At 45.2% G+C, this 26,755-nt stretch overlaps 1 protein-coding gene across 1 annotated transcript in view; it reads right to left on the reverse strand.

Annotated features, from left to right (window-relative positions):
• The window catches only part of GRIN2B (glutamate ionotropic receptor NMDA type subunit 2B), a 207,766-nt gene that overhangs the window by 63,674 nt on the left and 117,337 nt on the right, over nucleotides 1-26,755 (reverse strand). Inside the window, exon 5 of the mRNA XM_075750709.1 lies at nucleotides 14,970-15,084. Within this exon, the coding sequence (XP_075606824.1) occupies nucleotides 14,970-15,084 (115 nt within the window). The remainder of the gene's footprint in view (nucleotides 1-14,969; nucleotides 15,085-26,755) is intronic.

Genomic DNA, 26,755 nt, shown 5'->3' on the forward strand with positions numbered 1-26,755 from the left:
TCTGGAGCAGAGAGAGATGGTAATTTCCTCTGAAGGAGGTACACTGGCTAAGGGTATGTTCTTTTTTTAATACCAGAATCATCTGGTTCATGTTTCTGGCTTCCTGAAATGCACAGAAATATCCATTTGAATATAAATGAGAGGAGGTCCCTGACATTGCTTCTTTAGCTGAAATTTTCAAAATAGTATTCAAACATTTGAGAACAAAAAAACCCACTAATTCGTACCCGTTTGTAGCAATAGAAGACTCTGGAGTGTCTCTTTTCAAACTTCTCAGCTTTCTCACAAAAAGTTGGAGCGTCTCAAGGAAAACAAGCACCTTATATGAAAAATGTATTTTAACTGAAATACTAATTATCCACCAAAAAAAACCTTTCAAAGGATTTTCTGCAAGTTAACTCAATACTGCTTGTGGGCAGAGTCACTCAAATAGATATGTTTGTATATGTAAGCCTCTTTCCCAAGGCCTATACTTAAGTATTGTAACACATCAGCATCAACAGCTCTTCAGATTACATATCACTGAGACGAGTCCTGATAAGCATGATAGACAAATGAGTCTTAAACAGTGCTTCTTCCAGGGTAACAGTCACACTTTCATAATATTAATATCTTCATTATATCCTTTTTGGTGCATTTCTCTAAATTAAATGAAACTAAGAGCTTGCCTTCAGGGGACAATTTACCAGTAGAAGCTACTGAAATCTCTTGCTGACCTTTCCATCATCCCTTTCACTTCACCTCTGCATAGCTGTAATTGTCTCAGAGCCAGCAAGTGAGGTGGGACACAGCACCCAGCACCAGGGCAGAAAGGTAGCATGCAACAGCCCAGGGGCTTAACACATGGGCTTCATCTTCACCTTGCATCCTTGTCAATCCACTGCAACCCTGGCTGCATTGCAGGCCAAATCAAACAGCAAGCCCCCATAACATCCTTCTCCTGCTGTTGGGCTCTGCAGAAAGGATCAATAGTCCCCAAGGTTTCCTCTCCTGGGTGCCTCCACCCTGATGCTAGAATTGACATCTAATGTCCCCAAATTCTATTTTTGCCCACTGCTCCCCAGTTCTGCCCTCTGTGCCCCCTACTCTCTGAAGGCTTCTCCTAAAGGACTTTCTGACCTCCAAATGGGTCCTCCTACTTGGCCTTTGAGCCTCTTCTTAAGGCCCCCCCTGCGGTGCCCACTCCGCTGCAGCAGCCCCCATGGAATGTGTTCACTTCTTGGGGGACAGGTCATCACTGCAGCTGGCTCTGTGCTGCCAGGAGGAGTCTTGGCTGTGGACACACACAGCCTACGCAGGACCTCTGGACTGCAGTGCCAACAGAGCGACAGCACTTCTGAAGCAGAGAGGAGACCTTGCTGGGATCCAGGCTTGTCCTCACTTGAGCCTGCTGAGGTTGGTCTTTACAGGCTCCCTCTGTATCACAGGAAGCAAAGGTGCTTTTGAGCAGGGGTCTGACTTTTAGCCATTCTGCATTGCCTCTCGGAGCAGTCAGTCTCACCACTGGTCACAGGTCCAACGTTATAAATTTCACCTCCCTTTCCCCTGTGGTCCCAAGCTCTGAGCCAGCTCAGCAGAAGTGGGGCCAAGCAGCACCCCAGCTGCCAGTGAAGCTATGTGCTAAGCTCCCCCTGTCCTGTGAGTCTGTGCTTGGAGGTCCTGTCTTCCTCAGCTTCCCTCGTCGTCTTCCACATCATCATTCTCCTCCTCCCGTAGCTGATGCACAAAAAAGGCAAGGGTCCCCCTTTCTGGAGCAGGGCTTGAAAACAACTAATGCTCCACTCACATTTCCTTCATTTCACATCCTAACTGAAATCACAGGGGACTTTTTTTCTCCTTTACCTACCCCTCTCACTGCCCTCTGTCAGAATTACTCAGCTCTCTGAAGCATTACCAGATACGCTATGTAGGAAAGACATGGCAGAAGGAATTAAATAGTATTGTTAGGTATCTATAATTACCCCAAGTCATTTTTTCCACAGTGCAGCAATTTCAAGTCTCTCACAGCACTCTCTTTGGAAACCAGATGTTGACCAAGTCAGCTGTGTGCTAAGAATGCATTTTCATGAGTTGCGGTTCTTGGAGTTTGCAAAGCGATGGTGGTGGCAGAGGGAGACGCTCCTGGAAAATTCCACCCGCGCAGGCGCAGGGTGGGCAGTGCAGAGCCCTGCCAGGCTCCTCAGGGCACGGGGGGCTTCTTGGCCCTCTCCCTCCGTCACGGCACAAAATAGGGCCCCTCTCCTCAAGCAGAAGGCAAGGGAAAACTCTTCCATACTCCTGCTCGTGGGAGAGCAGACAGGGCGGCTGGGGGGAGACCGTATCTGGGAGAGGGAAAATTTCCCCCCAGGGCTGCTGTGCTGCTCACCCTCCAGAGCAACACGCAGACAGATATGGAACAATGAAAACAAAAAATTTGGTGGCTATCTCTCCGGTCGGTTCTTCTCCACCTCCCTCCCATTTGGTCTGTCCTGTCCCATAGTCAACGCTTGCAGCAACCAGGCTCCCAGCATGTTCATCAGACAACTGTTTTGCATCTTCTAAAAGAACCCACTGATTCCTGATATTCAATCTAAGTGCACTTTTTCTCTATGTCCTGCCTCCTCATTACTCTTTAATTACACTCACTGGAATTGTCCTAAAGAAGTCCTTCCTTTCCTTATCGATTATTCCCTTCGAACGCTTGCAGAAAATTATCATACTCCCTATCTGGCAAAAATATATACCTGGGAAAAATCTATCCTCAGCAACCAGGCAAGGGTCCAGTAAGACAGAGGCTGCCCAGAGAAAGCAGGTTTTAACTACAGTTCAAGTAACATTGCACAGTAAACCCTGGGAATATTTCAGAGTGTTTATTTGAGACAGGGGACTTCTTAACGGAGAAAGTCCTTAGTGCAGATTTCACTAGACTGTACTCTTTTAATCTTTATTGTAAGACAGTGTCTCCATTAGTCCCAGGCTGGAGCAAGGTGTCTGCGCAATGAGCAGGAAAATATACACACACAGAGGACTTATTCTGGGACCAAACACAGGAGACAGAGCACGGATGAGAGCAACTGTTCAAATACAGACACACACAGAGCTCTCTATAGGTCTGTTCCTCAGCCATCCTGAAAGTCAAGACCTCAAATAGCAGTCATCTGTAAGAAAAGGGACAAGGCATGAAGCTGGTGGAAACTGCAAATGCAGGCTGATCTATACACGGGAGAAGCTCAAGGAAGCCAGCTGTCCACAGGTAGCCCCTGTCAGAGGCAGAAAAGCTACAGAAATGAGATGCTGCCATAATCCCAGCAGTCTTTACAAAGCAAACATAATTAAATGCAGCAATACAAAGAACTCTGGCCTCGGTGAAAATGAGCACACATCTAAGAAGGAAAGCAAATAGCTCCCACTTCTAAAAAAGAACAAAAGTAAAGCACTGGCCTGAAAGAAATGACCCGAGTAATCCTGAATTCTTAAAACACCCAGATGATGCTTGGAGCAAACAGTTAAACTTGTCATGCAGGAGCTGATCTCAGGCAGCAGACTGCAGAAGAAGGCACTCTTTCTTTTACTCCCAGATCTCCCAGCTTGGATGGTTGTATGACACTGTTTAGACTGGAAAACTTGCAGCACATCTCTGCTGTCCAGTGCTGCACCCAGTATAAATTGATTTACCGGCAAACACTATTTCTTCTCAAAAACCACAGGATTACATAATACCAGGGTGGATTTACTGGGAGAACAGAAGGATCTGCAGCACCTATTAGCATTAAAATTGCAGTGTGTGCCCTGTGTTGCTGTATATTAAAGGTGTTGCTTCAATCTAAACCCAAGTTTGTTTGCTTTTTTTGAAGTTTCCACTAATCAAACTCATCCATTCAACACACACACAAAAAAAAGCATGTTCTTTATCAGACATGATTAATAAAAGTGCTGGAAATTTGGATCCAAACAAACCTGCAAAGACACTTTGAATACTTACTGGCAAAGGAGTTTCAATTAAAAAATAAAATAAAATAATAAAAAAAATCCCAGTCCCAAGAGCTAGACCTCTCTCCTGAGATGTGATGGAGACCACTATTTAAACCTCCGCTCTGAGTCAGGCAGAAGGGATTTGAATGCAGTTTTCCCATTTCCTAGGAGTTTGCCCTCACCGTCTGGCTAACGAGGCTCTGGCATCTGGGGGAAGATGCTGCCATTTCCTCTTCCACATCGCCTCTGTGAATGGTATCTAAAGGCTTTTGTGAGTCTACATGAAAACACCAAAATGTCTGTTTTCATTTACAGCAATAAAACTTCCAAAATAAATCCTCCATATCAGACCAAAATTAATTCATATTTTCGTTGATCCCGAACTGTGTTTTTCACAGACTTGTTTGTTCCTTCCACTATATATGTGAAGCTCAGGCATTATCATCTAGAAAGGGAACGACACAGGCCTTATCACTCCTGGTCTTTAATGATCCATGTCATTTTACCCGAAAACAGATTATGGGGACAGAATTGGCCAGAGTCCAATTAAAAATTCCTTGCTTCCTTCCACTTGAGACTCCTCTTTCTTACCCTACATGGCTGTGCATCATTCTTTTAAACAGCCTAAGCCCATTCCACCACACAAGCAGCTGAACGTTACTCACAGTGAAATGTTGCCTGTATGTTAATATTGCAAAGTGCTTAGGACCCTTCTCAAAGGAAGGAACAATAGAAATGGAAGTCATTATTGTGTACAGGAACCAAGGTAATAAACCTAAGGGAAACAAGCACCAGAATCTGTCACACAAAATGCAGACCAAGTTGAAAGCTTAAACAGGAACAAGAAAAAGGCTGTCAAACAATCTTCCAGGCTTGGCATGGTGGGAGACGTTGCAGAATGCAGCTAGCCCAGCAGAAGGAAATTAAATAAGCCTGGCAAACTGCTGACTCAGCAGAAGACAGCAAAAACCCCAGCACATTAAATAAACCCAGGTCAGTAAATGCCAGAGCCTTTCACGAGGAAGAAAGGCCAAAGGATAGTGACAGAAACTCAGACACCACTACGAGGCAACGAAAGAGTGAGTGCCGGGATCTAACGTTACCAAAGGCAGTCTGAAAAAATTACAGACTCGGGGAAAACACAGTTCAGGCAGAGGGAAAACAAACGACACTGAACATACTGTACGCTCAAATCGATGACACTAAACGCATGCCAGAGTTCATGAGCAGCAAGAGTAACTCAAGCACACAGTAGCTCCAATGATAACCACAGGTTTAACACTGAGATACCTTTGAAAAGCAGCAGAGAAGTTAACACATAACAGTGCGGAGAAAACCACAGGGGAAAAGATTGTCCTGGTCTAGTAAAAAATACTGCCAAGATGCAGATTAGCATCAAGCCAAGTCAACCACACACAATCAGGATTCGAACCCAAAGTAAGGAGCGTGTGAGAACTGAGCACAGAAATGCTGGCCAGAACCAACATCAGAGGAGAGAAATCAAGCCAAAGACAGAACAAACAAGCTATTCCTTACTGAATAAAAGTCTAAGTAATTTCATATTAAGAAAAATATATTTCAAATGCATTCAGAAGCAAATGTGGCCAGGCTTCTACTCCAGGAAAAGCAAACTGCCAAAACCCTATAAAAAAAAAAAAAAAAAAAAAAAAAGAGGAAAAGAGGAGGAGAGGACGAGAAACAGAAAGAAAAACAAAACCAAAAGAAAAACACAAAAGAAAAAAAACATAGGGTCCTATGAATATGCAGATGAGGACACAGCAGCACCTCCCTTTTCTCAAGCACCATGGAAGGAAAACAGAGCCTCCAGTTAATAACATCCAGGAAATGTAAAAATAGAAAAAGCAAAAGATTCACAGGCCAAGCAAAGACATCGTCGACATGAGACAGTCTCAAGCAAATGCAACCAAACAGATGAAAGCACGCCCTCAGGCACGGGGGGCACGTTCCCTCTCTGTGAGCCTCCTTCAGCAGAAGCTATGCTAGCACTTTCTCCAGACTCAGTTTGGTTGGCTGCTTCCTCTCTGCCATCATCTCTTCACAAATTTCAAATCTTAAAGCTGCCAAAATCCCCATGCTTTCCTCAGCTGTCTTTTTGTTGCATAGTCTGGCCACCAAAAGCAACGGGAAATAAACTGCCTCTTCCAATGGCACTGGGGCAACCTGGGTGGTTTCTGGCTGCTACAGACTCCCTGAAGTGATTTCCAGTATGTGACTTGGGGCAAAGCAGAGAAAGTGAAGTCTGCTGTGCTGTGTATATGTTCGATATTGTAGGACACACAACCTGCCCATGTCACTCCTGAGTAGAGTACAGCTGGAGCAATTACTGTTGGGCTGATAAATAATCAGTTCACTCATAGATGGAGTTTGGGGAAAAAGACATTCTTGTGCTCAGATTGAAATTAGAGAAGAGTTTTGGCCTAAAGAGAGGGCAAGGGAGGCAATTCTTAGAATGTCAGCATATATCACAGACTTTTCACAATGACATGCTTTGCTTAAAAATGGTCGATGTTACAAAATGTTTTTACTACCTTTAAATGACTTGGTTTGCGTTTTTTTTTTCAGGTCAGAAAAACATTTTCTGTGGACTCAGAAAGAAATATGAATTTATTTTCATTCACCAAAAATACAAAACAACAGCTATGTTTCTTTCTTTCATTTCTAACCAAATCAACCCCCCCTTTTTGAGGATGTCGTAGACTGATCCGGGATGATAGGATGGATCCTTGATACTGCGTTGTGATAGAAATATTTAATTACTGTACCCATGCTTGAAAGCTCATCTTCCCACAGCAGCTCAACTGTCACCTGAATTAAGATAAGGATGTTTATTGTCAACATGCTGGGATAACACATTCCCGCAACCAATGAAATGCTTACAATGAAAGGGGCACAGATACACAGCAGCATCTGACATGCCACAGAAACCTCCAAGCTGGTGGCAAGCAGAAGGGCTTTTTGACCAGAAGCAATGTGTCTCTGGCACTAGCTCACCAGCCCTGCACTGAGAGGTGGTGCTACATCGCAAGACGTAGCCTTACCACAGGGGGTTTTTTGTCCTCTCTAAAGGTAGGATTATCCCCTCAGATGTTAAGAAGACAAAATTTTTCAGCAGCACTGGGTATTTTTGAGTTGTTGCACCTTCTCAGCCCCAGCTCTCCAAGCACGGAAAAGCACCTTTACTGCTTTTTCCCATCTGCCCTTCACACTCTCGATGAGGCCCCCATAAGGCTGCACAAAGCCGGTTACAATTCTCCGCTGCCTATCAAAGCCTTCACAAGAGTTAGGCAGTTGGTGTGTAAAGCTTGCTGCCTACCATGCTGACTAATGTTGTCTGATTGTTCCCTTGTACTCCCCCGTTGGTCCATCTGCACCCATCTGCTGCCTTTTGTCTTCTAATTGAAGTGTAACCACTTTGGGGTAGGAGCCACCTTTCTGGTTATCATTCACACAGCTCCCTGCAGAGCAGAGTCCCAAGTCTGTAACTGGGTACTGGGGACAGCAATGATGATGCATAAGAGGTGACTGCATGTACGTGTGGCAAGGGGGTATGGTGACCCTCCTCACTGTGTGGCATGGACAAGTCAGTTGGAAGACAGCCCCAGACTAGAGCTCTCAACCAGAACACAACCAAGGCAAGAGCAGTCGTCTCCTGTGGCTGGATGGTGTTGCCACATTAATACACTGGGCACAGTCCTCAGGGTTGCCCTGTCCAAGGAGTCAGGTTGGCAACCCCAGTAAAGGTCAGATGGCTACTATCACCCTCATCAGCTACACCAGCACGGAAATGGTAGGAGGCATTCTAACTACAGCCTGGGCTTAATAAAGATCTCCAGATTTTCCAGTATCTGATTTGCATTAGAGGACAAGGTCTCTCCAAGAAGCTGTCATTGTTTCAATGTAAGAATTCCCTCCGGTAGCCGAGGAGTAGGGACTGGTGGAGAAGAGCCAGAATATTTTTCTGCAGGCTCATGAATCATACAAATACACTCCAAAATTCAAGCAAACAAAGTCAGGAACTGCTTCAGCAAGAGGCAGAAAGAGCGAACAGCTTACACTGACATAATATATGGTGGCTAGGAGGAGACACCCAGCTAGTGTCCTCTTTGTTCGAAGAGATGGACTAGCTCATTATTGCAGGATGTAGTAATCTATTCTAATGGTCTGATACGATCAGTCAGCAAAGATACCATTTGATCAGCATGTCCACAAGATTTACGTAGGAGGCTTTTTCAGAAAGATTGTTCCCTTTATCACCTGATCACAAAAGCTTTGTGTGGCACTTGCATCTGCCCTTCTCCTTAGGAGTCAGCGTGAGATTAACATGGCCATAACTAGCCACAAACACATACAGTTACATCCTGGACAACTGTGAGAAGCCAGGCCAAATCCTGACAGTGGGTGCAGCATAGGTGCACAAATAAAGCCATCTGGTTGTCTGATTGAATCAGGGTCATCAACAGAGCCATCAGATGTGACCTAGATCAGGTATCTAAGGGACACTCATTTGGGAGTGGGGTATCCATAAAATATGTATTCTTTGATGCAAGTCTGCTGTCTAATGAGAAGCAAGGGTTCAGGAAATTACAGTCCCTTAGAGAAATGTCCAGAAAGAACACTTTATAAATAAGGGGCAAATGCATTTACAGACTCCCATTCTAATTTCAGCCATATGTGCTTAAATCCAGAACAGTTCATCTGCCCTAAGTGAAGCTATACCCTTCTAAAATCTGGTTCTATGGGAACAGAATCAGACACTAACTCTGAGTAGGTTTAAACAAACTCCTATGCCATTTCTCCTCAGGGACAATGAGTCATAAATCCCCATGTACACAGGGAAATTAGCAAAACAAGACTGATTGGCAAAAACAATCCAATCTTGTCTAACCATAAAAGGAGTCTGTAGGATAAAAAACCCAAACATTTCCTCTATGAAGTCCCAGGACATGCTGTCAAGGTGCCAAAACTCCACACGCAGAGCAGAACCTGACCAAAGGCAATAACTTCTACCCCAGGGAGGCAAGCATACCTGTGCATGCATGTGTAAGTGATCAGAAAGGCTTGCTCAGGTGGGCACCAGACAACACAAGGAGGAAACTGTCTCAAACTATCTAGTCATCTTTCCAAGGGCAGGGGAGGGCCTTCAGAGAGGATGCTTGGATTTGTACAGCTGCAGTTTTCACCTCACAACCCTACATTCTTGTTCCTCTCATGTTTAAAGAATGTTCTTCAGAAAAATGAAATTTAAAAATCTAAATCTTTCCTTCTGTGAGGCAATTTAGCAGGTACATGATTCATACTGGTTCTTCATGGAGTGGCCAGTACCACACAGACCCTCACTAAAAGCCAAGAGTACTGATCAGTCCTCTTCCCTCCCTCCTCTGTTATTTCTGCCACTCAGACATTGCAACACACCCAAAAAAAATGGTGAATATTCCTTTTAATGCACAGAAAGACTTGACATCAGGCCTGAAGGCTGCATCATCATCAAAAGCTACAGCCTCTTCAGCATCTCTGTGGTGTTCATCAGCCCTCCAAAGCTGCAGACTGCAGGAGGTGACAAGTGCCTCTATAAGGGCTTTTGTTTGCAGCCATCCACAATAGCCTTCATACACCAAATGCCTGCTCATACAAAAGGTACACAGTAGACGCCTGCAGAAATGATGTCCTCACTGTACCAGGCTTGAAGTCTTTGCTGATCAGCTTGCCCATAACCTGGGGGGGAGGGGGGGGGGGTCCTATCAAATAAGTCATCTCTTGTGAGACACTCTTCAGGTTCATCTTGTTCATCTAATCACAGAAATGTAGGCTGACAGAGAACCACAAGAGATCGTTTACAGCATCCACCAGCTCTGAGATGGGACAAGATAGATTTAGACCCCGCGCTGTTGGATATTTTTCTATGTGTCCTCTAGCAAATGAGCCTCACCAGCAAATGAGCCTCACCATGTCTCACCATGCTAACAATTAGACAGCTCCCTACATATCTAACTGAAATCTTTCTGCTTGAAAATTTAGCATATGTCGTCTTCTTTCTGCTTACTGTGGACATGAAAAGCAACTGACCATAATGTCCTTTTTTCAACAATGATTTAGATGTCCAAAGACATCTAAATGCTCCCCTTCCTCTTTTTTTTAGATAAAACAAACTTTATTTTCCCATTTTTCTTTTCTTGATCCTTGTTTCCTTTCTGTAGCTCCCTCCCACATCGCAAGGGAACCCTTCCCAAGCACAGATGGGCATAACACTGCTCTGTCCCAAGCAGGGGACAGTGTCAAACAAGTTCACGAGCTCACCTTATGTGGACTACAATCCAGGCTGAACACATCTCTGGAAAGCCCATGCAGCAGTGAGCAGCAGGACCATTTTTCACCCTATTGCAGTGTTAGGAAGTACTGGAAGTCTACAGTCAGTGAGGCAGCTGACAGCATGTCACAGCAAATGGCCCCACTCCCAGGGAGCACTAATGTGTCCAGCAGTGTAGGGGAACAGGCTAAGAGTAGCCTGTCCATGAATTAGTAATCATGGCCACACCAAAGGCTAGAGGAAGCAGAACAGATGCTGCTAATTGATTTTCAAGAGTTCAAAAGTCAAACACTGATAATTATTGGAGCAGCAGCAGGCAAACATTTTATCTGCTGAAGGGGGGGTGAGGGTTGATAGGGGCAAAGGATTAGCACATGCAGCAGGAAGAATGAATCTTTCAGCATAAGTTTCCCATCTGTCCTCCTCTAAGATGGCTTGCTGTGGCACCCTGACCAAAGCCATCACCTGGGGCTTTGCTCGTCCTGCCAGGAGTGGGAGTTACTGGAGCATGCGTGGTAAGAGATGTCCTAAGGAACCTGCAAATCAAAGGGCTCTGTGGGGTGGCACAAGAGGTTGCTGTCATGAGCTGCATGGAAAGGTGCTCGGAATCCCCAGTGACACACCTAGAGGAAGAGGCAGAGAAGCATCAGCAAAAGGGAGAGGCTGAGAACAACCTCGTGATGGAAGTGATGCAAAACTCACTAGAAATTAGAGAAAGAATCCCAAAGAAAGCCTCAGAGACAGTAACATTTGTGTCATCCCCAGGTTTGCTGGGGGAAAGTGAGGCAGCAGACAGGAGGAGCTGGGAGCTAATGGGACAGGACTGCTGTGCCCTGCCTCAGCAGAGAAGGTGGATGTGAGCAAAAGCTGGATAGCAGCACTTGCCAGCTCATGAAAGGACCATGAACGCAGAAATAAGCCCTCATCATGTGTGGGATTATAGGAAAGCAGAGGAGAAAGGGAACCAGTAAAGTAAAGAAAAAGCCTGGGTGAAAACTCTTCCCACACAAAATATTACAAGCCACAGACACAAAACCTAGTGTAGTATAGAGCCTCTGGCTCACCTTGTGAGACCTCTGTCCCCAGCTCATCACTGCACTGAGGCAGGGCCCTTCATGGGGCATAAGGGTGGACCTCCTTCACCACCTCCATCTGCATACCTGCCCCTCTATGACAAATACAACAGGGGCATCTAGGCACCCAAAACACACCTAGGCTGTCTGGCCAGTGAAGCAAAGAGCTCTACTAAATAGCTAATTAAAAGGTAGTGAGGGAAGGCATGCAGCATTCTGCCCCTAAGGAGCAGAGAACAGAGAAGTGAATGAAATGCAGCACATTTGCTTGTCACAAGAGGAATTGTTACTCATGAACAACAAGAGCAGAAGAGCTTAGGTTACTGTCCCTTTCCAGAGAGTGGTTGATCTACGTGTTCTTTCATGATTGTCAGCCCTACAAGGCTTCAGTCTGTCTGAAGGACAAGGAGGAGATTTTTCATCATGAGAGTCTGGGGACAGGTGTAACTTTTCTGGAAAATGAATTTCTGTTCTGAAATAACTGGTGAGATTTTGAAGATATTTCTTCCCAAATTGGGATGAAAAATCAAAATCTCAAAAAAATTCACAGACCTAAACTCCTGAAACAGTTCAGTCACTGTCTGCATCTTTGCTGCTCAGAAAATGGAAGGCTTCACACCTGTTTTAAAACATTTCTTTATATATATATATATACACCCCTCATGAGACATACTCCTCACAATCTATTTGCCATCTTTCAAGAATCAACTGCACCAAGCCAGAGGAGACTAATAAAAATGATCAGAAGAATAGAAAAAATGACCGACCAGGAAAGCCTGAACAAATTCTTGTTTAATCTACAGCAAAGATGACTAGGAGACAACATGATAGAAGCCTTCAAACATACATAGGGAAGATAAAAAGAGAAAGAGAATAAACAATTCTCTGTGTCCACTAGGGAGATGCCAAGTAGTAATGGACTTAAACTGCAGTCAGGGAAATCTAGGTTAGACATTAGAAAAACTTTCCAGGGTAAGGAAAAAGAAGCTGTGGAAGAGATTGCCTCATGATTTCCTGCAGTTTCTAGCATCGAAGGACTCTCAGAACAGGTGAGACAAACATCTGTCAGGAATAATTTCAGTCTAGTTGATCCCTCCCCTGGGCACGGGGAGGGACTAAGTGACCTCTTGACGTTCCTTCCAGGCACAGCATCTGACTATGGATAAAAGTGTGCAGCAATGTAATTAAAGACTGAGCTTTAGTGAACACACACAAGTGGACTGAATGCAGCCTTTCATCTCTCGTCTCCTACTGCCTGAATGTTTGACTTGGAAACTCTCCTGCACTTTGCGCAGTTTCTTCTATATATTGCCTAGAAGTTGCCAGGACGAAGCACCTTGCTAATATAGCAAAAATTAGTGAGAGTTTGGATGATTTTACACCGCAAATCAATGTACTTACAAAGGTATTGGGGTTGTGTGCTAATAATATATGAATAATTTATGGCTTGTTTTGTGGCATTGCCTGGGAGCTGCTGTTAAGGGCCAGCATTCTGCTTTGCCTGTCTCTCTGCAAACATGGAACAAAATGATGATCTTTGCCACAAAGAGCTCTCTTTCACCCTTATATTTTAATGTTTGCATTTCTGCTGAATGGAGAAAATTAAGAAAAAGAGTATGAGGTTCTAGGTATGAAAGGTATCTGCCTGTGATCAGAGCATGCTGGAGATGACTTCTGTGTTTTCCCGGAAGAACCTGCCAGCGTAAAATTCAAACAGCTCAGAGTTCAATTATAATAATCTAATTTTCCCACTGAGCGAGACATCCACTTCAAGGTAAAATATCTATGTTCAGGAAGCACTATGGGCTTCTCATACCACTAATACCATAGTTCATCACAGTCTCATTTCAATCCAGTCCCAGCTCCTACAAAATGAATAACTGTTCTGGTTTATGGATGCCAAATAGTGTCCCCAGACAGCAAGGCTCAAGCAGGTCTCAGGTCTAACCCCAACACTACAGCTCACCAGCATCCCTTCCACTAATTGTCTGGTTCATTTGAGAGACCACAGATACGCTCTAGTGACTGAACAACCCCCGAGCCCTCACTGAGGGTGTAACAGGGCAATGCATGTGAGAAGTAGGATAAAAACAGGACTGGGTTTAGCTGTGCCTCCCCAGAGCCTGCAAAGCATTCCAGCAACAGATTCGCCACAGCTGGCCCTGCTGATAATCCCTAGCAGGATTCATGCTGCTACTGCCGCGTTTTCCAGCTCTGACAATCAAGTTTTCCTTTGTGAGAACAAATTTGGTGCCAGCTAGGAACAAATCCTCCTGGACTTTGCCTGGTGGACTTTAGCAAAGCTATGTGATGGGCAGAGCTTGACACGAGGTCTCTGCAGCCCGAGCTTTGCCTGCCCACCCCCTGAGCAGCCAGCCTGCCTCCAAACACATCCAAGGGTTGACCACACATGCTGATGCCATGCCATACATTTCCTCATGCTCCTGTCCCACTGAGACCTCTGCTGACTCTCCCAGACCATACACTGTCATCTGGTCTGCACAGTGCCAAGACCATGAGGTAGATGGGTCTTCACCAGCAGCACAAGCTGTGGCCTTTCATCCTCCTCCCAAACTCCTGTGACAACTGAAAGATCTTAGTGCTTGTCAGGCACTAATGCAATGGCTCCTCTGCCTCCGTCAAAAGTTGTTCCTCCGGCCCTCTTCTGAATGCACTTCTCCTGACAGCCCCCTACCTCATTCTCATTTGCCCATGAATTTCTTCCTTCCATGCAGGCCACTTTGAAGTCCGCGTAGGGAACAAGCAGCCAAAGAGAGAAGGCTTTTCTCTGCCTGGTGGGGCAAAGGGGCATTTTTCTAAGCCAAACACGTGATCGCATCCAGATTGAGCTCTGCTTCATATCTATTGAGTGCTCTGCTGAATTCTCCTTGCTTTTGCTCTGACTTCTCACCCCCATCACTTTTTTATATCTTATTTTCTTAGTCCTCAAACTACCTCCTTTACTTCAATTCAAACCCTCTTGGAGTGCATGTTCAGAGCCTGGACCACTGACATTTATGTGGGAGGTGAAATGAACCAAAGCTTTGCACTAACACAGAAATCCACACCATTTCTAAAACAGTGCTTTGGGTTACATGCAAATTATTCAGAAATATGCAAATTTGGATCTTTGAACAACTCAATATGATCTCATGTACACATCCTACTTAATGCACCATCCCATTGCAAATGACAGTGGCCAGATATATCAAACACAGTTAACACTGGCATATATTACTAAGTATGGTTGTAGCTCAACCACAATCATTTAGCATACAGAACTTCACTGCCTCCAAGCCATGCAGAGAAATATTTTCTGTCTCTGCCATTGAAATCCATGGCACAGAGGAAGTCTCTTCTCTGAAAGGCAGGAAAACTTATGTTCAGAGGTTACAGAAGGGAAGCTGATGAATTTTCTATCCACACTAATGGAAGAACGTAATGGCATCCTGCATGGAGAAGACAGTAGCCTGGGTATTGGACCAATGGTCTAGGATGCAAGGAGGTGATTGCCAGCCCTTGCTAAGAAGTACAGAAAGATGGGAGGGATTATTCTCCTGGAGCCTTCCTCCATCCTCTTCCTCCCTGACACCATTTGAGAATTACCAAACATGTCCTACCCTCTCCCACTTCCTCTCCTTGGTCAGAAGGATGATCACCAGCTTGGGATGCATCTGGTATCCGTCCTCACTGAACGACAAATTCCTGCCTTCAAAGGTGACGTTGATCAGGTACCTGCAGGAGAGAGAAAAGAGCGAGGAGAATGTTAACGCTTGGGAACCAAACCCAAAATGAGAGCCTGCCCCCCACCCTGTAGCTTACACCAGGATGGTAGGAGCACAGTGCAAACAGTGTTATGAAGCTGGGGACAGCAAAGGAAAATCCAAGAGGAACAGGGTGGGAGAAAAAGGACAATTACTCCAGGAACTGGGACAATCAGGCAAGGCAAGGCAATTGCCCCCATTTTGTGACTGGAATAGGGAAGTGTTGTCCCATGTTGGCACTCAGTGAATTCCTGAAAGTATGACTAAGAGTCACATGCAAACATGTGTGGCCATAGTCCTTGATTTCCCCTAATCCCAAAGGGCAGAAAGATCCATAGCAATTATCTGTGTAAACACGCTCCACAGCCTACACTTTGCTCACTTTCCAAAGGGGATTCACACGTCATTTGAGGACAGCGATGGCGTACAGGTGAAGCAGTGGAGACAGCCTCCCCCCAGCCCAAACACTGAGGCAATGATAAGGAAAGCTGCAGAAAGCAGAGGAAGGAGCAGCACACCTGCAAGAAGATCCATCCCTACCAGAGCCAGCATGCCTCACAGGGCCCAAAGCAATCCTCTGAAGCAGTTTAGGAATAGGGACAGTGGATGTGGAGATAGTCCAGTGAAAGTCCTTTTCCCTAGGGACAGAGTCATGCCTTATACCCAGCAAGATCAAACCAAACGGTGATCAAGCCCTGCAAATCCCTGCAGCCAACTTTAATGATTCTCTTTGTCTGGAAAGGGCCCGTCACTTCTGCACAAGGCACCCCCCTTTGGGGCATCTCCTGTCAGCTGTACAAATGGACTATTAAACAGTCCGGGCTTCAATCTTATTTATCCTAAGGCCTCTTCACTCAGCTCTGGCAGTGGGGAAGACCTTTAAGTGGACCGAGATTACAGCTACACTCATTTCAAGGCCTTGCTGCATCGAGAATGCATGTTAAAGTGGTGTTCCTGTAAATGAGAATCAGGTCTACTGTTTTCTTAACTGTCATGCCATCCAGAATGACACTGTGGGGAAGAGGAGGAGGCAAATACACATTTCACAGTTCAGTGGCTTATATGACATCTTTGTGGCTCTCTGACAGTTTCCCCTGTTTATATATTTCACTTCAACTCACAATCCTGTTGCATGAAGTAGATTTTGCTTTTATACACCTGCTCTGGCACCAGTAACATCATGTCTCTGTGAGAGGCAGAGGTGACCAAGCTGCCTGCAGGGCTAGCCCCAGTACTCTGCCCTCCCGTGCTTTGCCCAGTTCTCTTACAAATTACACAAGCAACATTTCCATTACAGATGTGAGAGGTTCTTCTGCTCTATTACACCATGACACCAGGAAACAGTTCCTGATATTCAGCTTCAGTTTGTCCCTTCTGAACTCAATTTGAACCAATTTCAAGAAAAAAAAGAAAAAAAAAATCTGTTCTTTCAGTGGGTTCACACTTTTCCACTATCCACACACACTCCCTGCTAATTTAATGAAAGCATTGGTAACAGGGAAACTTCTTCAAACAATTAAAAAAGCAGGTCATGATTTTAGCTTCTTCATTTTCACAAACTTTTTTGTCCTAACTCCGTTGATCAACCAACTCATCCACTAATTCCCCGTTACCAAGTGCTATCAGCAATTATGTTTACTTCTACAGGAAATTCCATACTTGCTCCGTTTGTGACCTTCAGGGAATGTGCACAGCATAGGAAACACAGCCATAAGGGAGCCCAGCATGAAACATTTGCAACAGGATGATTTTCCAAGGCAGACTATTGATTATTTTCCAAAAGCCAGACCCATTCAGCACCCAAACACTGACAGATCCCCAAAACATCAGCCGTGTGGAAAATCTTAGCCACGCAATTGTTTGCAATGGTGTGAAAGATCCCATGTCAGGACCACACATGCTCTTTTTCTGGCATTTCTTCCCAGCCGTTTGCATTGTTCTGGTACTGAGGAATGCCAGGCACAGACCATCGCCAGGTATGTGCAGCCTATCAGACCTATGTAAGGTTCTGGTGGTGGGAAAGACCTTCCAGTGACCAAGATTACAGCTATACCCATTTCATTACTTCTCTGCACTGGCCACTAGAGTAAAGACAAAGCAAGGCTCCAAGAAGATGAGGATGCCATTAGCCTGATGGGAGGTGCAGCTTTATATGTCAGTCATTAGAAAGCAGTGCCAATATCTAATTAAACAAACAGCAATATTAAACAGTTCTCAGCCCTCTTTCCCCTCCTACATCTCCCCACCTGAGAGTGATGCCACTATGGGAATCTCCCTTGTACAGCCTGACAAAAAGAGTTCACAGAAATCAGCAACAGATATGACACAAGAGACTGTAATTTCTATTCGTTTCCACTGGAAAGATTAGAACCACTAATAATAATCAAGGAGGGATCATCAGTGACTCCGATCCTTGGAGCTGCCTTGAGATTTACACTTAAAGCGGCACTAAAATCCCTCGCTTCGCACCTTAATGACTGAAATTAGTCTCCAAATTTGGCACAGTAACTCTTCAGAGGGTTTTCTCTCAACCCATTAGCAACATGTTTACCAAAGTTTTCAGGAAGAGTGCAGCAGCAGCAGGTCCCCCACTCCACCCCCAGCTTTCCCTGCACTCCTGCGGCTTGCTGGATCCTGTTGCCTAGATGAGGACGCAGGGTAAGAGCAGCACCTCAGGTGCTGTGGGGCTTGCTCAGGTGCACTGGGAAAGGGGACGCCTTCAGGACAAAGCGTCAGGGCTTGAAGGACTCCCTGGCAAGCCAAGTCGGCAGCGTGCTGCAAGGCAGCCACACTCGAGTGGCTCTGCCTTCCGTCACTACCGCAACGAGAGTCATCCCCTTCAGCAGCAGCGCTGCCCTGGTATGCCAGCACTTCTGCTGCCTGCTCTGACCAGGGGGATTTGTTTCCTCCCTATAGCCTACACACACTCCAGTCCCCAAATCAGCAACCAGGGGGCTGGGAGATTCCCTGGTATGTCTGCACTGAGCCACCAGCTGCAACAGAGGCACAACATGAGGGCAGCAGGCTGTGCATGCAGGTGAGGTAACTCAAGATGAAACTGCCTGTAAAGGGCTTAATCCATCATTCCCTGGATGTTTTGGACTCCAAGACAGAGAGAGAAAGGGGGCGTGAGGGGGGCAGACACAGGTAATTTAATTTAATTTAATTTGCTAGAAACGCCTTTCAGCAAAGAATTTTGCTTACGTGCGCGTTTCTGGAGCTGCTAGGTGCAACCACAGAAGGGTCAAGCCCTTCCCCAGCCCAGTGGAGATGCAGCAGCCACACTGCCCAAACTCAACCAGGTGGGAGCAAAACACACACAACACTGTGGAAACAGGCTGACATTGTGAGCCCCGTGGTACGGATGAGCAGGCAGAACAAAGAAGTGACATGTCCTTGGGCACAAAGCAAGTCAGACTCAGGGGGACCCAACTCCCCATCCTGTGCTCTCACCATTAGGTAACATCATCCATCCTAGATGTGAGGCTGACAGCCCTGCAAGCTAATGGAGAGTCTTTCCAAGGTTGGTTGGCATATGAAATAGAGCATTAAAACCACATCAGATGGCCAATTTAGGACTAGCAAGAGATGATGACATTTTAAATGGTTCCAGCTAGTGATGGGGAAAGCCATCACAGCCACAAGGTAAATGTGGCAGGCAGAGGGGACTTGGGGGGAGACAGGGACGGTGTTAACCAAACTCTTCTCTGCCCCAGAGATAGCTCTGAAGGAGATGTGTTTCAAATCAGCACTAACCACTCTTACTTCTGCCTCCAGTGCCTTGCTGGGAATCAGCTCCTCCTGAAGCTGCTGACTGGGTGCGCAAATTTGGACAATTCCTGGTTCAGTCCACCACAGTCCAGGCCTCACGTGTGCACACACACACACACACACACTCCCCTGCACCCTGTCAGTGCTTGTTACGCTCCAATGAGACAAACGGTCTGTCTGAAATGGCATGATTATCCTAACATCGACCGCTTCCCTGAATAAGACAGGCCACATAAATAAAACAGCCGCTCCACCATCAGCATCAGGGAGTCATCTCAGCGGTCCAGCACACAAGGGAAAAACAGGGTGTAGGTGGAAGGTGGGGAAAGAAAGGCTATGGGATACCTCAGCTGGAGAGGATTTGCAAGGTAAAAGGCAGGTGGAGTTTGATGCAGGGTAATGGGGATGCAGACTACCATCAGACTCTTTGGAAACTCACTGTAGTGTGAAATACTGAGGCCAGTTCAGCAGCACAACAGCAGTGAGATGAAGGCATGCACGGCCTGCAGAATCTACATAGTGAAATAGCCTTTTTCTTTCCCCTAGAGACAGCATTAAAAACCCACCAGCCAGAGGTACCAGGGACAGGCATACCTGCCTGCCCAGACCCACTTTATGCTCTGGAAAGAGCAAAGACGAGCGTGCTACTGCATCTCAGCACAAATGCCCACAGCTCCAAACCATGCTCCCTCGCCCAGCCCCAGCAAGACCTGCCCAGGCTGGGCTGATGCAAACAGCCTTGGCAGAGTGCATCAGTCCTGCCCTCCAGCAGGTTCTGCCCACCCCGCAAGCCTGCTCCTGGATGAGGATGGACAGACACAAAGGTGGGTGGACTCAAAGGACAGGGAAAAGTGAGTTTAGAACCAGTGTATTTATCTACAAATGGGAATTCTGACATTCAAGTGGCAAGTGATTGACAAATAAAGGTTTAACCAGCACTAACTATGCCGTTAATAGCTTCTGCTCTCATCTGAGAGACTGAAATAGTATAGATTTTTTTTAACGAGAAAACTGCAACTGATCCCTCTGACTTCTGATTTAAACCTCCATTCTCCAAACCCATGGGAAGCTTAAAATAATACAGACAATTTTTCTCCATACCATTGCTTGACATTTCCATGGCTGCCTTTGCCTCAGAGGACAGCCAATACATGCATGACAGCCACCCAGACCCAGCTGCAAGTGCACGAGGTCTCAAGAGACAAGACAGTCTCCAAGAGATATCAAACCAAAGTGGTCACCCCCAAAAAGATGAGAATGGGGTCCTCCTGGGCCTTTGATCAAACTTCCCCATGGCTGGTACTGACCCTGGCTGAGCCTTTCAGAGACTCTCCCATCGCTCACTGCCCTGCACTGCCCCAGCCTCCTGCGTTGCCTCCCACTCCTGCGGTGCCAGTGGCTTGTGGAGTTGTGAAAGGCGGGCACATCTGGCTGTGTCTGTGTAACATCTGTCCAGTGTCAGGTACAATTTACAGCAAAAGGATTCCATGCAAAGGGCACGAGTGCAGCTGATTTTACATAACAAGGGGCATGGACTCTGTTCTTTCTGCTATCATGAAGAACAAAACCAAAACAAGATAGGAAAAAAATAGAAGCAACCATTGACTAGGAAAATTAAATCTTAAAGGAACAGTATGTCACTCCTCTTCATTTGCTCCTTTCTCTCGCACTGTCAGTGTTACCACTGAATCTGCAGAGATGCACTGCGAGAAAGAAAGCAAGCATTGAAAAGAGACCAACCAAATTCAAAATTGTGCAGGCATCCTGCACCAGAAAATCTGTCCCAGCTACAACCATTTTATACTACTGAGAACCAACCTGACCAGCAGGCTTAGAAAAATGCCCAGACCTTCAAGATTGTTTTCATTAAGCAAAGAGGTTAGGAGAGCATCTAGATTAGGAAATATCCCTCAGGCTAAAACATACCAGAGATATAAGGGATTAATTTGATTTCTCCCTGCTGTCCACACCTTTTTAAAAGACAAGAGGGCAGATACCGGGCTGGAATAAATCAGTGATATTCAGCTGACATCTATGGAGTGATACTCTTTGATCTGCTGAGATTCTGACTCCTCACTTCTAGGAAGATGAATTTTCTTGGTGTTTGATCCTGGCCTGTAAAATACCCATTCCTGGTGGAAGAGAAATTTCTACTGATCTGTCCTTGCTGTTTCTCCATCATATTCAACAAAGTTGTTTTGAAAACAATGTACATGTGTGCTGAGACTTCCAAGTGACAGCTCCTATATACAGTGGAAGGATGAATCTTTTCCATCACTCCCTCTCTTAATCATAAAGAAATGGTACTTCCACTTTATTTCCCATTTCTTCTATTTATCTACCATGAATTTGTCATTTCAGAAAGACTCTGAGCTGACAGTTCCAGGGGACTGAGGATATATCTATCCTTAGAGAACGTAGGAAGCCAGAGCAATGGCAGGGCCACTTTCCTACATGCATTGCTTGATCCTAATGAGACGGGACCATTCCTGAGAACAAGAAGCGAAGCTCACTTTCCACAGCCTGTGCAGTCTACAGCCTCCCTCCTGAAAATGTAAAAGGAAACTCATGCACTGCAAGCACAGAGGTTTGCACCATGGACTGATGTCCATCAGGAAGCGGCCAGAGTGGAGACTCGTTGCGCAGGGTCACCAAATTACCCCTCCTCCTGATGGGGAACATGGGGTCAGCTCCAACCTGGGGCAGAAATGACAGTAATGACAGGTGAAAGGCTGTTCAGTGAGCTTCAGAGTTTCCACAATAGCTTTTTTACCCATGTACCTAATACCATCTAGGACCTGATCTCCCATTTGCTTTTGGTCCTACGCAGTCATTGCCTTTGATAGAAAGGGGGAGAGAGGTGCTGCCATTCATGTCTACAGGCATTTTACACCCCCTTTGCCAGGGTGCCACTCACAGTGCCAAGGCCAGACTGTGACAGCCAGGTCATATGTAGGAAACGTAGGTATAAATTAGGATGAGGTGACCTGTTTGTGGAAAAAAAGGCAGGATAAATCTTCATTTTGCCCCATCTGCTATGTTGGTCACAGTAATATCTTGAAAACCCAACTAAAGCCAAATTTTTCTCACACACATCCTGAATGACCTATTTTCACAAATGCCAGAGCCAGGAAAAATTACCTATCAAAACCACTTTTTAAATGGAAAAGGGGAATAAGAACTTGGCAACAACATTTTCTCATGAGGAGGTCAACATTTTGTCAGAAAGAAAGAGAACCATAGATCTGAACACTGTAATGACATTGGACAGAAAATGAAGCTTCTGGCATAGTCATGCTCCCACACAGTCTGGTCTGTTGCGTGACACCTTCTGCCCTTCATTTTATGGATTAGAGCCCCAGTTGAAATACATCTGCAATGTACCACCCTGAAAGAGTCCTACACAAGGAACAGCATCAGCTCAATGGGGGAAAGGATATCACTGGAGATTTAGTCCATCCAAGTTTCATGAAGGAGAAACAGAAGTATAAAAATCCCATGCTCCTAATCACAAGAGACAGCAAATAGGATTTCCATGGCAAAATCTTCCATTTTAAATCCTAAATATTTGATTTACAACTTTTCTTCCAAAATTATATTTTTTGCTGGGAAATTGACACAGTCCTAACTAGCTTGAGAATATACCTCTACACCTTCTGGCTTCACTAGAGATAAAATAGAAAGAAGGAAAAGTGTTTTAAGAGCATACACTGGTTAAAGCTGGAAATATCTATAAAACTCATAGGAAATCAGTCTATTCTCAGAAAGTTTTTTTTTATCCAAAAAGCTTTGATAAAAACAAATATACTTTTGAATTGACTCACCAAACCTTTAAGTAATAGAAAATAGCTAATAGAAAAATAGCTTTAAGGTCAAAATTGTTACACTGACTGGATAAAATAAAAACTAAATGTTCAATCCAAAATTGGATCAAGCTGCAAAGCTTTACTGAGTTAATAAATTCCTGCCAATTACTTTTTTAAAGTATTATTTTTTTATTTCTACGTCTTTCCATCCTTTCTTATTCATTAGGAACAGATAACATATCACTTTTCTCTGAAGAAAAAATAGTCTTCAAGGTATTTCTCCCATTTGAGTGGACTAAAAATCTGCTTACATGGGGCAGTAATAGCACAGAAAATTACATTTGTCAGAACAACTGACAATGGGTCATAATTATGTCTTGGCATCCACCTAACAGGTCACTGATGGAAGCTATACTGCTAGGAACAGGCAAATACTGAAAGGTTAAGCAATGTCCTTCAGATCTGTTTATCTGTCTTAGGGCACAGTCATACAAACATTGATAGGACAAGCAGTCACAGAACAGAAGTTAAATGAGGCTCTTCACAGTGATTTTTAACCCAGGATGATGTTTTTCAAGCTCTGTCAGTTTGCAGAGCCTTAAAAAATATTCCAGCTGAACTGCTGTCCCCATACAGTGAATTTAATCCCACTAACAACAGCCTTAATTATTTTTGCACATCCCTTAGACATCTCCCATGGACCCACATGACTGTTGACCACAGCTTAAAACAACTGGCCTAGTAAATGCGCATGTCAACAGCCCCTTTGGTCTCTTGAAGGTGGCTGGTGTGTTGGGAGTCAACCATCAAGACATCTCGGTATTTAGCCACTGCTCATTCCAGTTTCTGTCCTGGGACTCAAGACAGAAAGCAGATGAGCACACCAATTTTCCTCTAGAGCTTTCAGCACTTTCTTGCTTATGGAAAAGCACTCAAATCTGCCAGAAAGGTCCCTCTCACCACTGCTAGAAGCTAGACAAAACTAAACTAGCTGGAGAGATTGAAATAAATCCCTTTGTTACATTCTCTGAAACAGCAGACTAACTTAACTTTTTCAACGCACCAAGAAACCACAAGTGATTTTGGGGTTATTCAATGTTTATCAAGTGTTGAAAGCATTCACGCATTTGCAAGGGCAGCAAATTCACAGTGCTCACAGGAGCAGAGCCATTGCCCGCAAGGTCCAAAAGTGTGACTGGATTTTCCTGGGTCTGTAGCTGTTCAGCCAAGATGGCACCCTATCACTTTCTGTCTTCCCCTATCGCATCTCCATGGGGGGATCGATTAAAACAAACAAGCCAATAATCACTCCCATCGGTAACTGTGGGGGGGTCTGGAGACTGCTACTCCTTCGCCAGAGGAGCCGCTCTCTGCTGCTGCTGCTGCTCCCTCTCCTTCTCCCTCTTTCTCTCCCTCCGTGGGTTGATGTTTCCATGGAAACGTGTTCTTTAGTGCCGCTGAAATTACATTGCATTTAAAGCATTAACCCTTCCTTGGGCTGAGGAAGGTCTCAGAACAATTAGAGTTCTTTTGTTTGTTTGTTTGGGGTTGGGTTTTTTTTTGTTCCCCCTCCCCTTCAAACTTCCTTGCGATTTTTTTTTTTTCCTTGCAGCATTAGCAAAACCTTGTTCTTCCCAAGAAGACCTCCCAGCTAGCATTTGTCTGACAAGGGGCACAGGATGCACCACCAGTGGGGTAGTATCTAATTTAAGATTTCTTTTTTCTTTTTTTTTTTCTATACAAAACCATTAACATATTTCTCTCCACGCTACAGGCATAGTGGGAGAAATGCTGCAGTAGCAAAGAAAGTGAAGAGTAAGACAGAAAGAGAAGCAAGCAAGCCACGAACTGGCACTTGTGGAGCACACAGTTTCAGTTTATACCAGAGCTGAACCCCTTGTAGCCCCACACTGAGCCGCAGCTTCTTCATTGCAAAGTGCTGTAATCGTGGACCTCGCCACTCCTCCTCAAGCCTGCCTCCTCTTCCTCTTCACAATCACGTCTGTAATTAGCCATCCTTGTATTCACTTGCAGTTAGCACCCCAAAAGCTACTGTAACACTTGTTGCAATCAGTACCCTCCTCACCACCAGCACCCTTCCCTGTGCCACTGCTTCTCCACCCAAACTGCCATCTCTGCCGTCCTTCCCGTTGGCTGTCTATTGCCAGGCATCACCTTCATCAGCACTTCCAACGCAGCCATTGCTGGGGCACCGATGTCTTCATCACTGCCAGCTCAACCGCACAACCACTTGCACTTTCTGTGCTCCCACCGTGGGCCAACCAGGCTCTGAAAGCCAAGATGTAGCCATCCAGGTGCTCCCTGGACCCCAGGTCCCAACTCAAAAATTACTCCGCAAATCCTCTGCCTCAACCTTTACTTATCCCCACCCTGGTCACAGCCATGTGTGCTCTTCTTCCACTGACATCATCCCTTTTTCAAACAAAATGTAAAAGGGAGATAAATACCAAGTATCTCCTTCCAGTCTTTCCCTACAATCAGGCATGCCTCCCTTCTGCCTCAAAGTACCATGACTTGACAGCTTGCAAACCCCTTTCATTACCTCTACCTGCATAGCTACAGGGTCCATATTCCCTTGCACCATCTATTTTGGGTTTCCCAACACACACTGAATGCTTCAAGCATATCTCACCGTTCTCAACTCTTGCCCCAAAAGTCAGAGTGTGAAGCCTCCTGCTTCGAGCTGGGTGCATATGTAGTGCTGTGAGGATGGATCAGTGTGGGAGGAAGATGCTATTCTGAAATGAATGATAAATATGGATAATAAACTCAGCCTAAGTCTTCTCTGCCTGTCTCTAGTGGGTTCCCAATATGGGAGATAGAAATATCATGGGTACATTTTGAACACGGCTGGGAACGCTGCCAAAGTCCTACTCAGAGTTCACACATTTACATCATTTATATCACATCCGACTTGTGCCTTGTATTATTAACTTTGTAGAGTGTTTTGTGATGTAGTTTGTAGTCCAGGCTCTGTTAAATAAAGTCACCCGCCCTCTCTCTGTTCCTTTTGGTAAGAGAGAGTGAGTGATGTCTGGGGCTACACAAGGTCTTACTAAGCACAAGGAGGGTGACTGTGTCTGCTGATATGGTCAGTGCACTCGTACATTCTCACACAATGCTCTGGAAAATCTTTTGGGATCCATCCCTGAGGCCTGAAAGGTGCAAAAAGAAAGGAAATATTTGCTTTCTGGTCAACAGTTCAACTCCTAGCCCAGATTGGTAGTGAATGAAGATTTTTTTCTCTGCTGCTGGATGTTCAGGAGCCTGTGAAACACACGGATGGGGTCCACCTGACAGCTGCCCAACATGGCAGTGCAACTACTCAGGCTTCTTCCTCAGCAGTGTCAGAAAAGAGGTTGAAGACAGAAGGAGACAAACAACCCAGAGCATGGGACTGAAGAAATCATGTTCATCTAGAACAGAGCAAAGGCATATCGACAAGGAAAGAGGTAGAGCATTGCTGACAGGTCAGGCTTTTTGCTTTCTGTGGGACAGACCACAGTCTTTGGCAGTTGAAAATCCATCACCTTCCAGGAATTCATGCAAAAGAAGAGAAGTTACAATGACCCAGCATTGTGACTTTATGGTTTTGTAAATCAATACTTTTTCCAACAGCCTGAAAAGATTCCAGGTTATACTCCATCACCTACTCCACATGCCCAATTTAGACTCTGTGACTATTACGGCATCTGAGGCCAAGCGAGCAGCAAGTGACTCAGATGCCTGGTACACACAGACAATGGGGAGAGGTAACCACAATGCGTAGGTTAGGTGTCTGCAGCAGGCCACCTGAATGTAGTTGTCCATATAAAAAAGAAAAAAAAGTGCATTCTCAATGTTTCCTGAACAAGAAAAGAGAGAGAAAGAGTCAACTTCAGCCCGTGTTGCTGCATCTCCAGTGAAGTAAATGTGCCATTTTACTCTAGAGCTGCATTTGATCTTGAATTACTCCTCTGCTTCTTCGCCAGGAAAAGGTCAGTTTAAAGAAGCCTCAGGCATGATGCTAACATCGCATTCAATAAAAGACTCTCAGGAGGTCTG

Source organism: Balearica regulorum, chromosome 1, assembly GCF_011004875.1.
Source record: "Balearica regulorum gibbericeps isolate bBalReg1 chromosome 1, bBalReg1.pri, whole genome shotgun sequence".
In the NCBI taxonomy this organism is placed as follows: Eukaryota; Metazoa; Chordata; class Aves; order Gruiformes; family Gruidae; genus Balearica; species Balearica regulorum.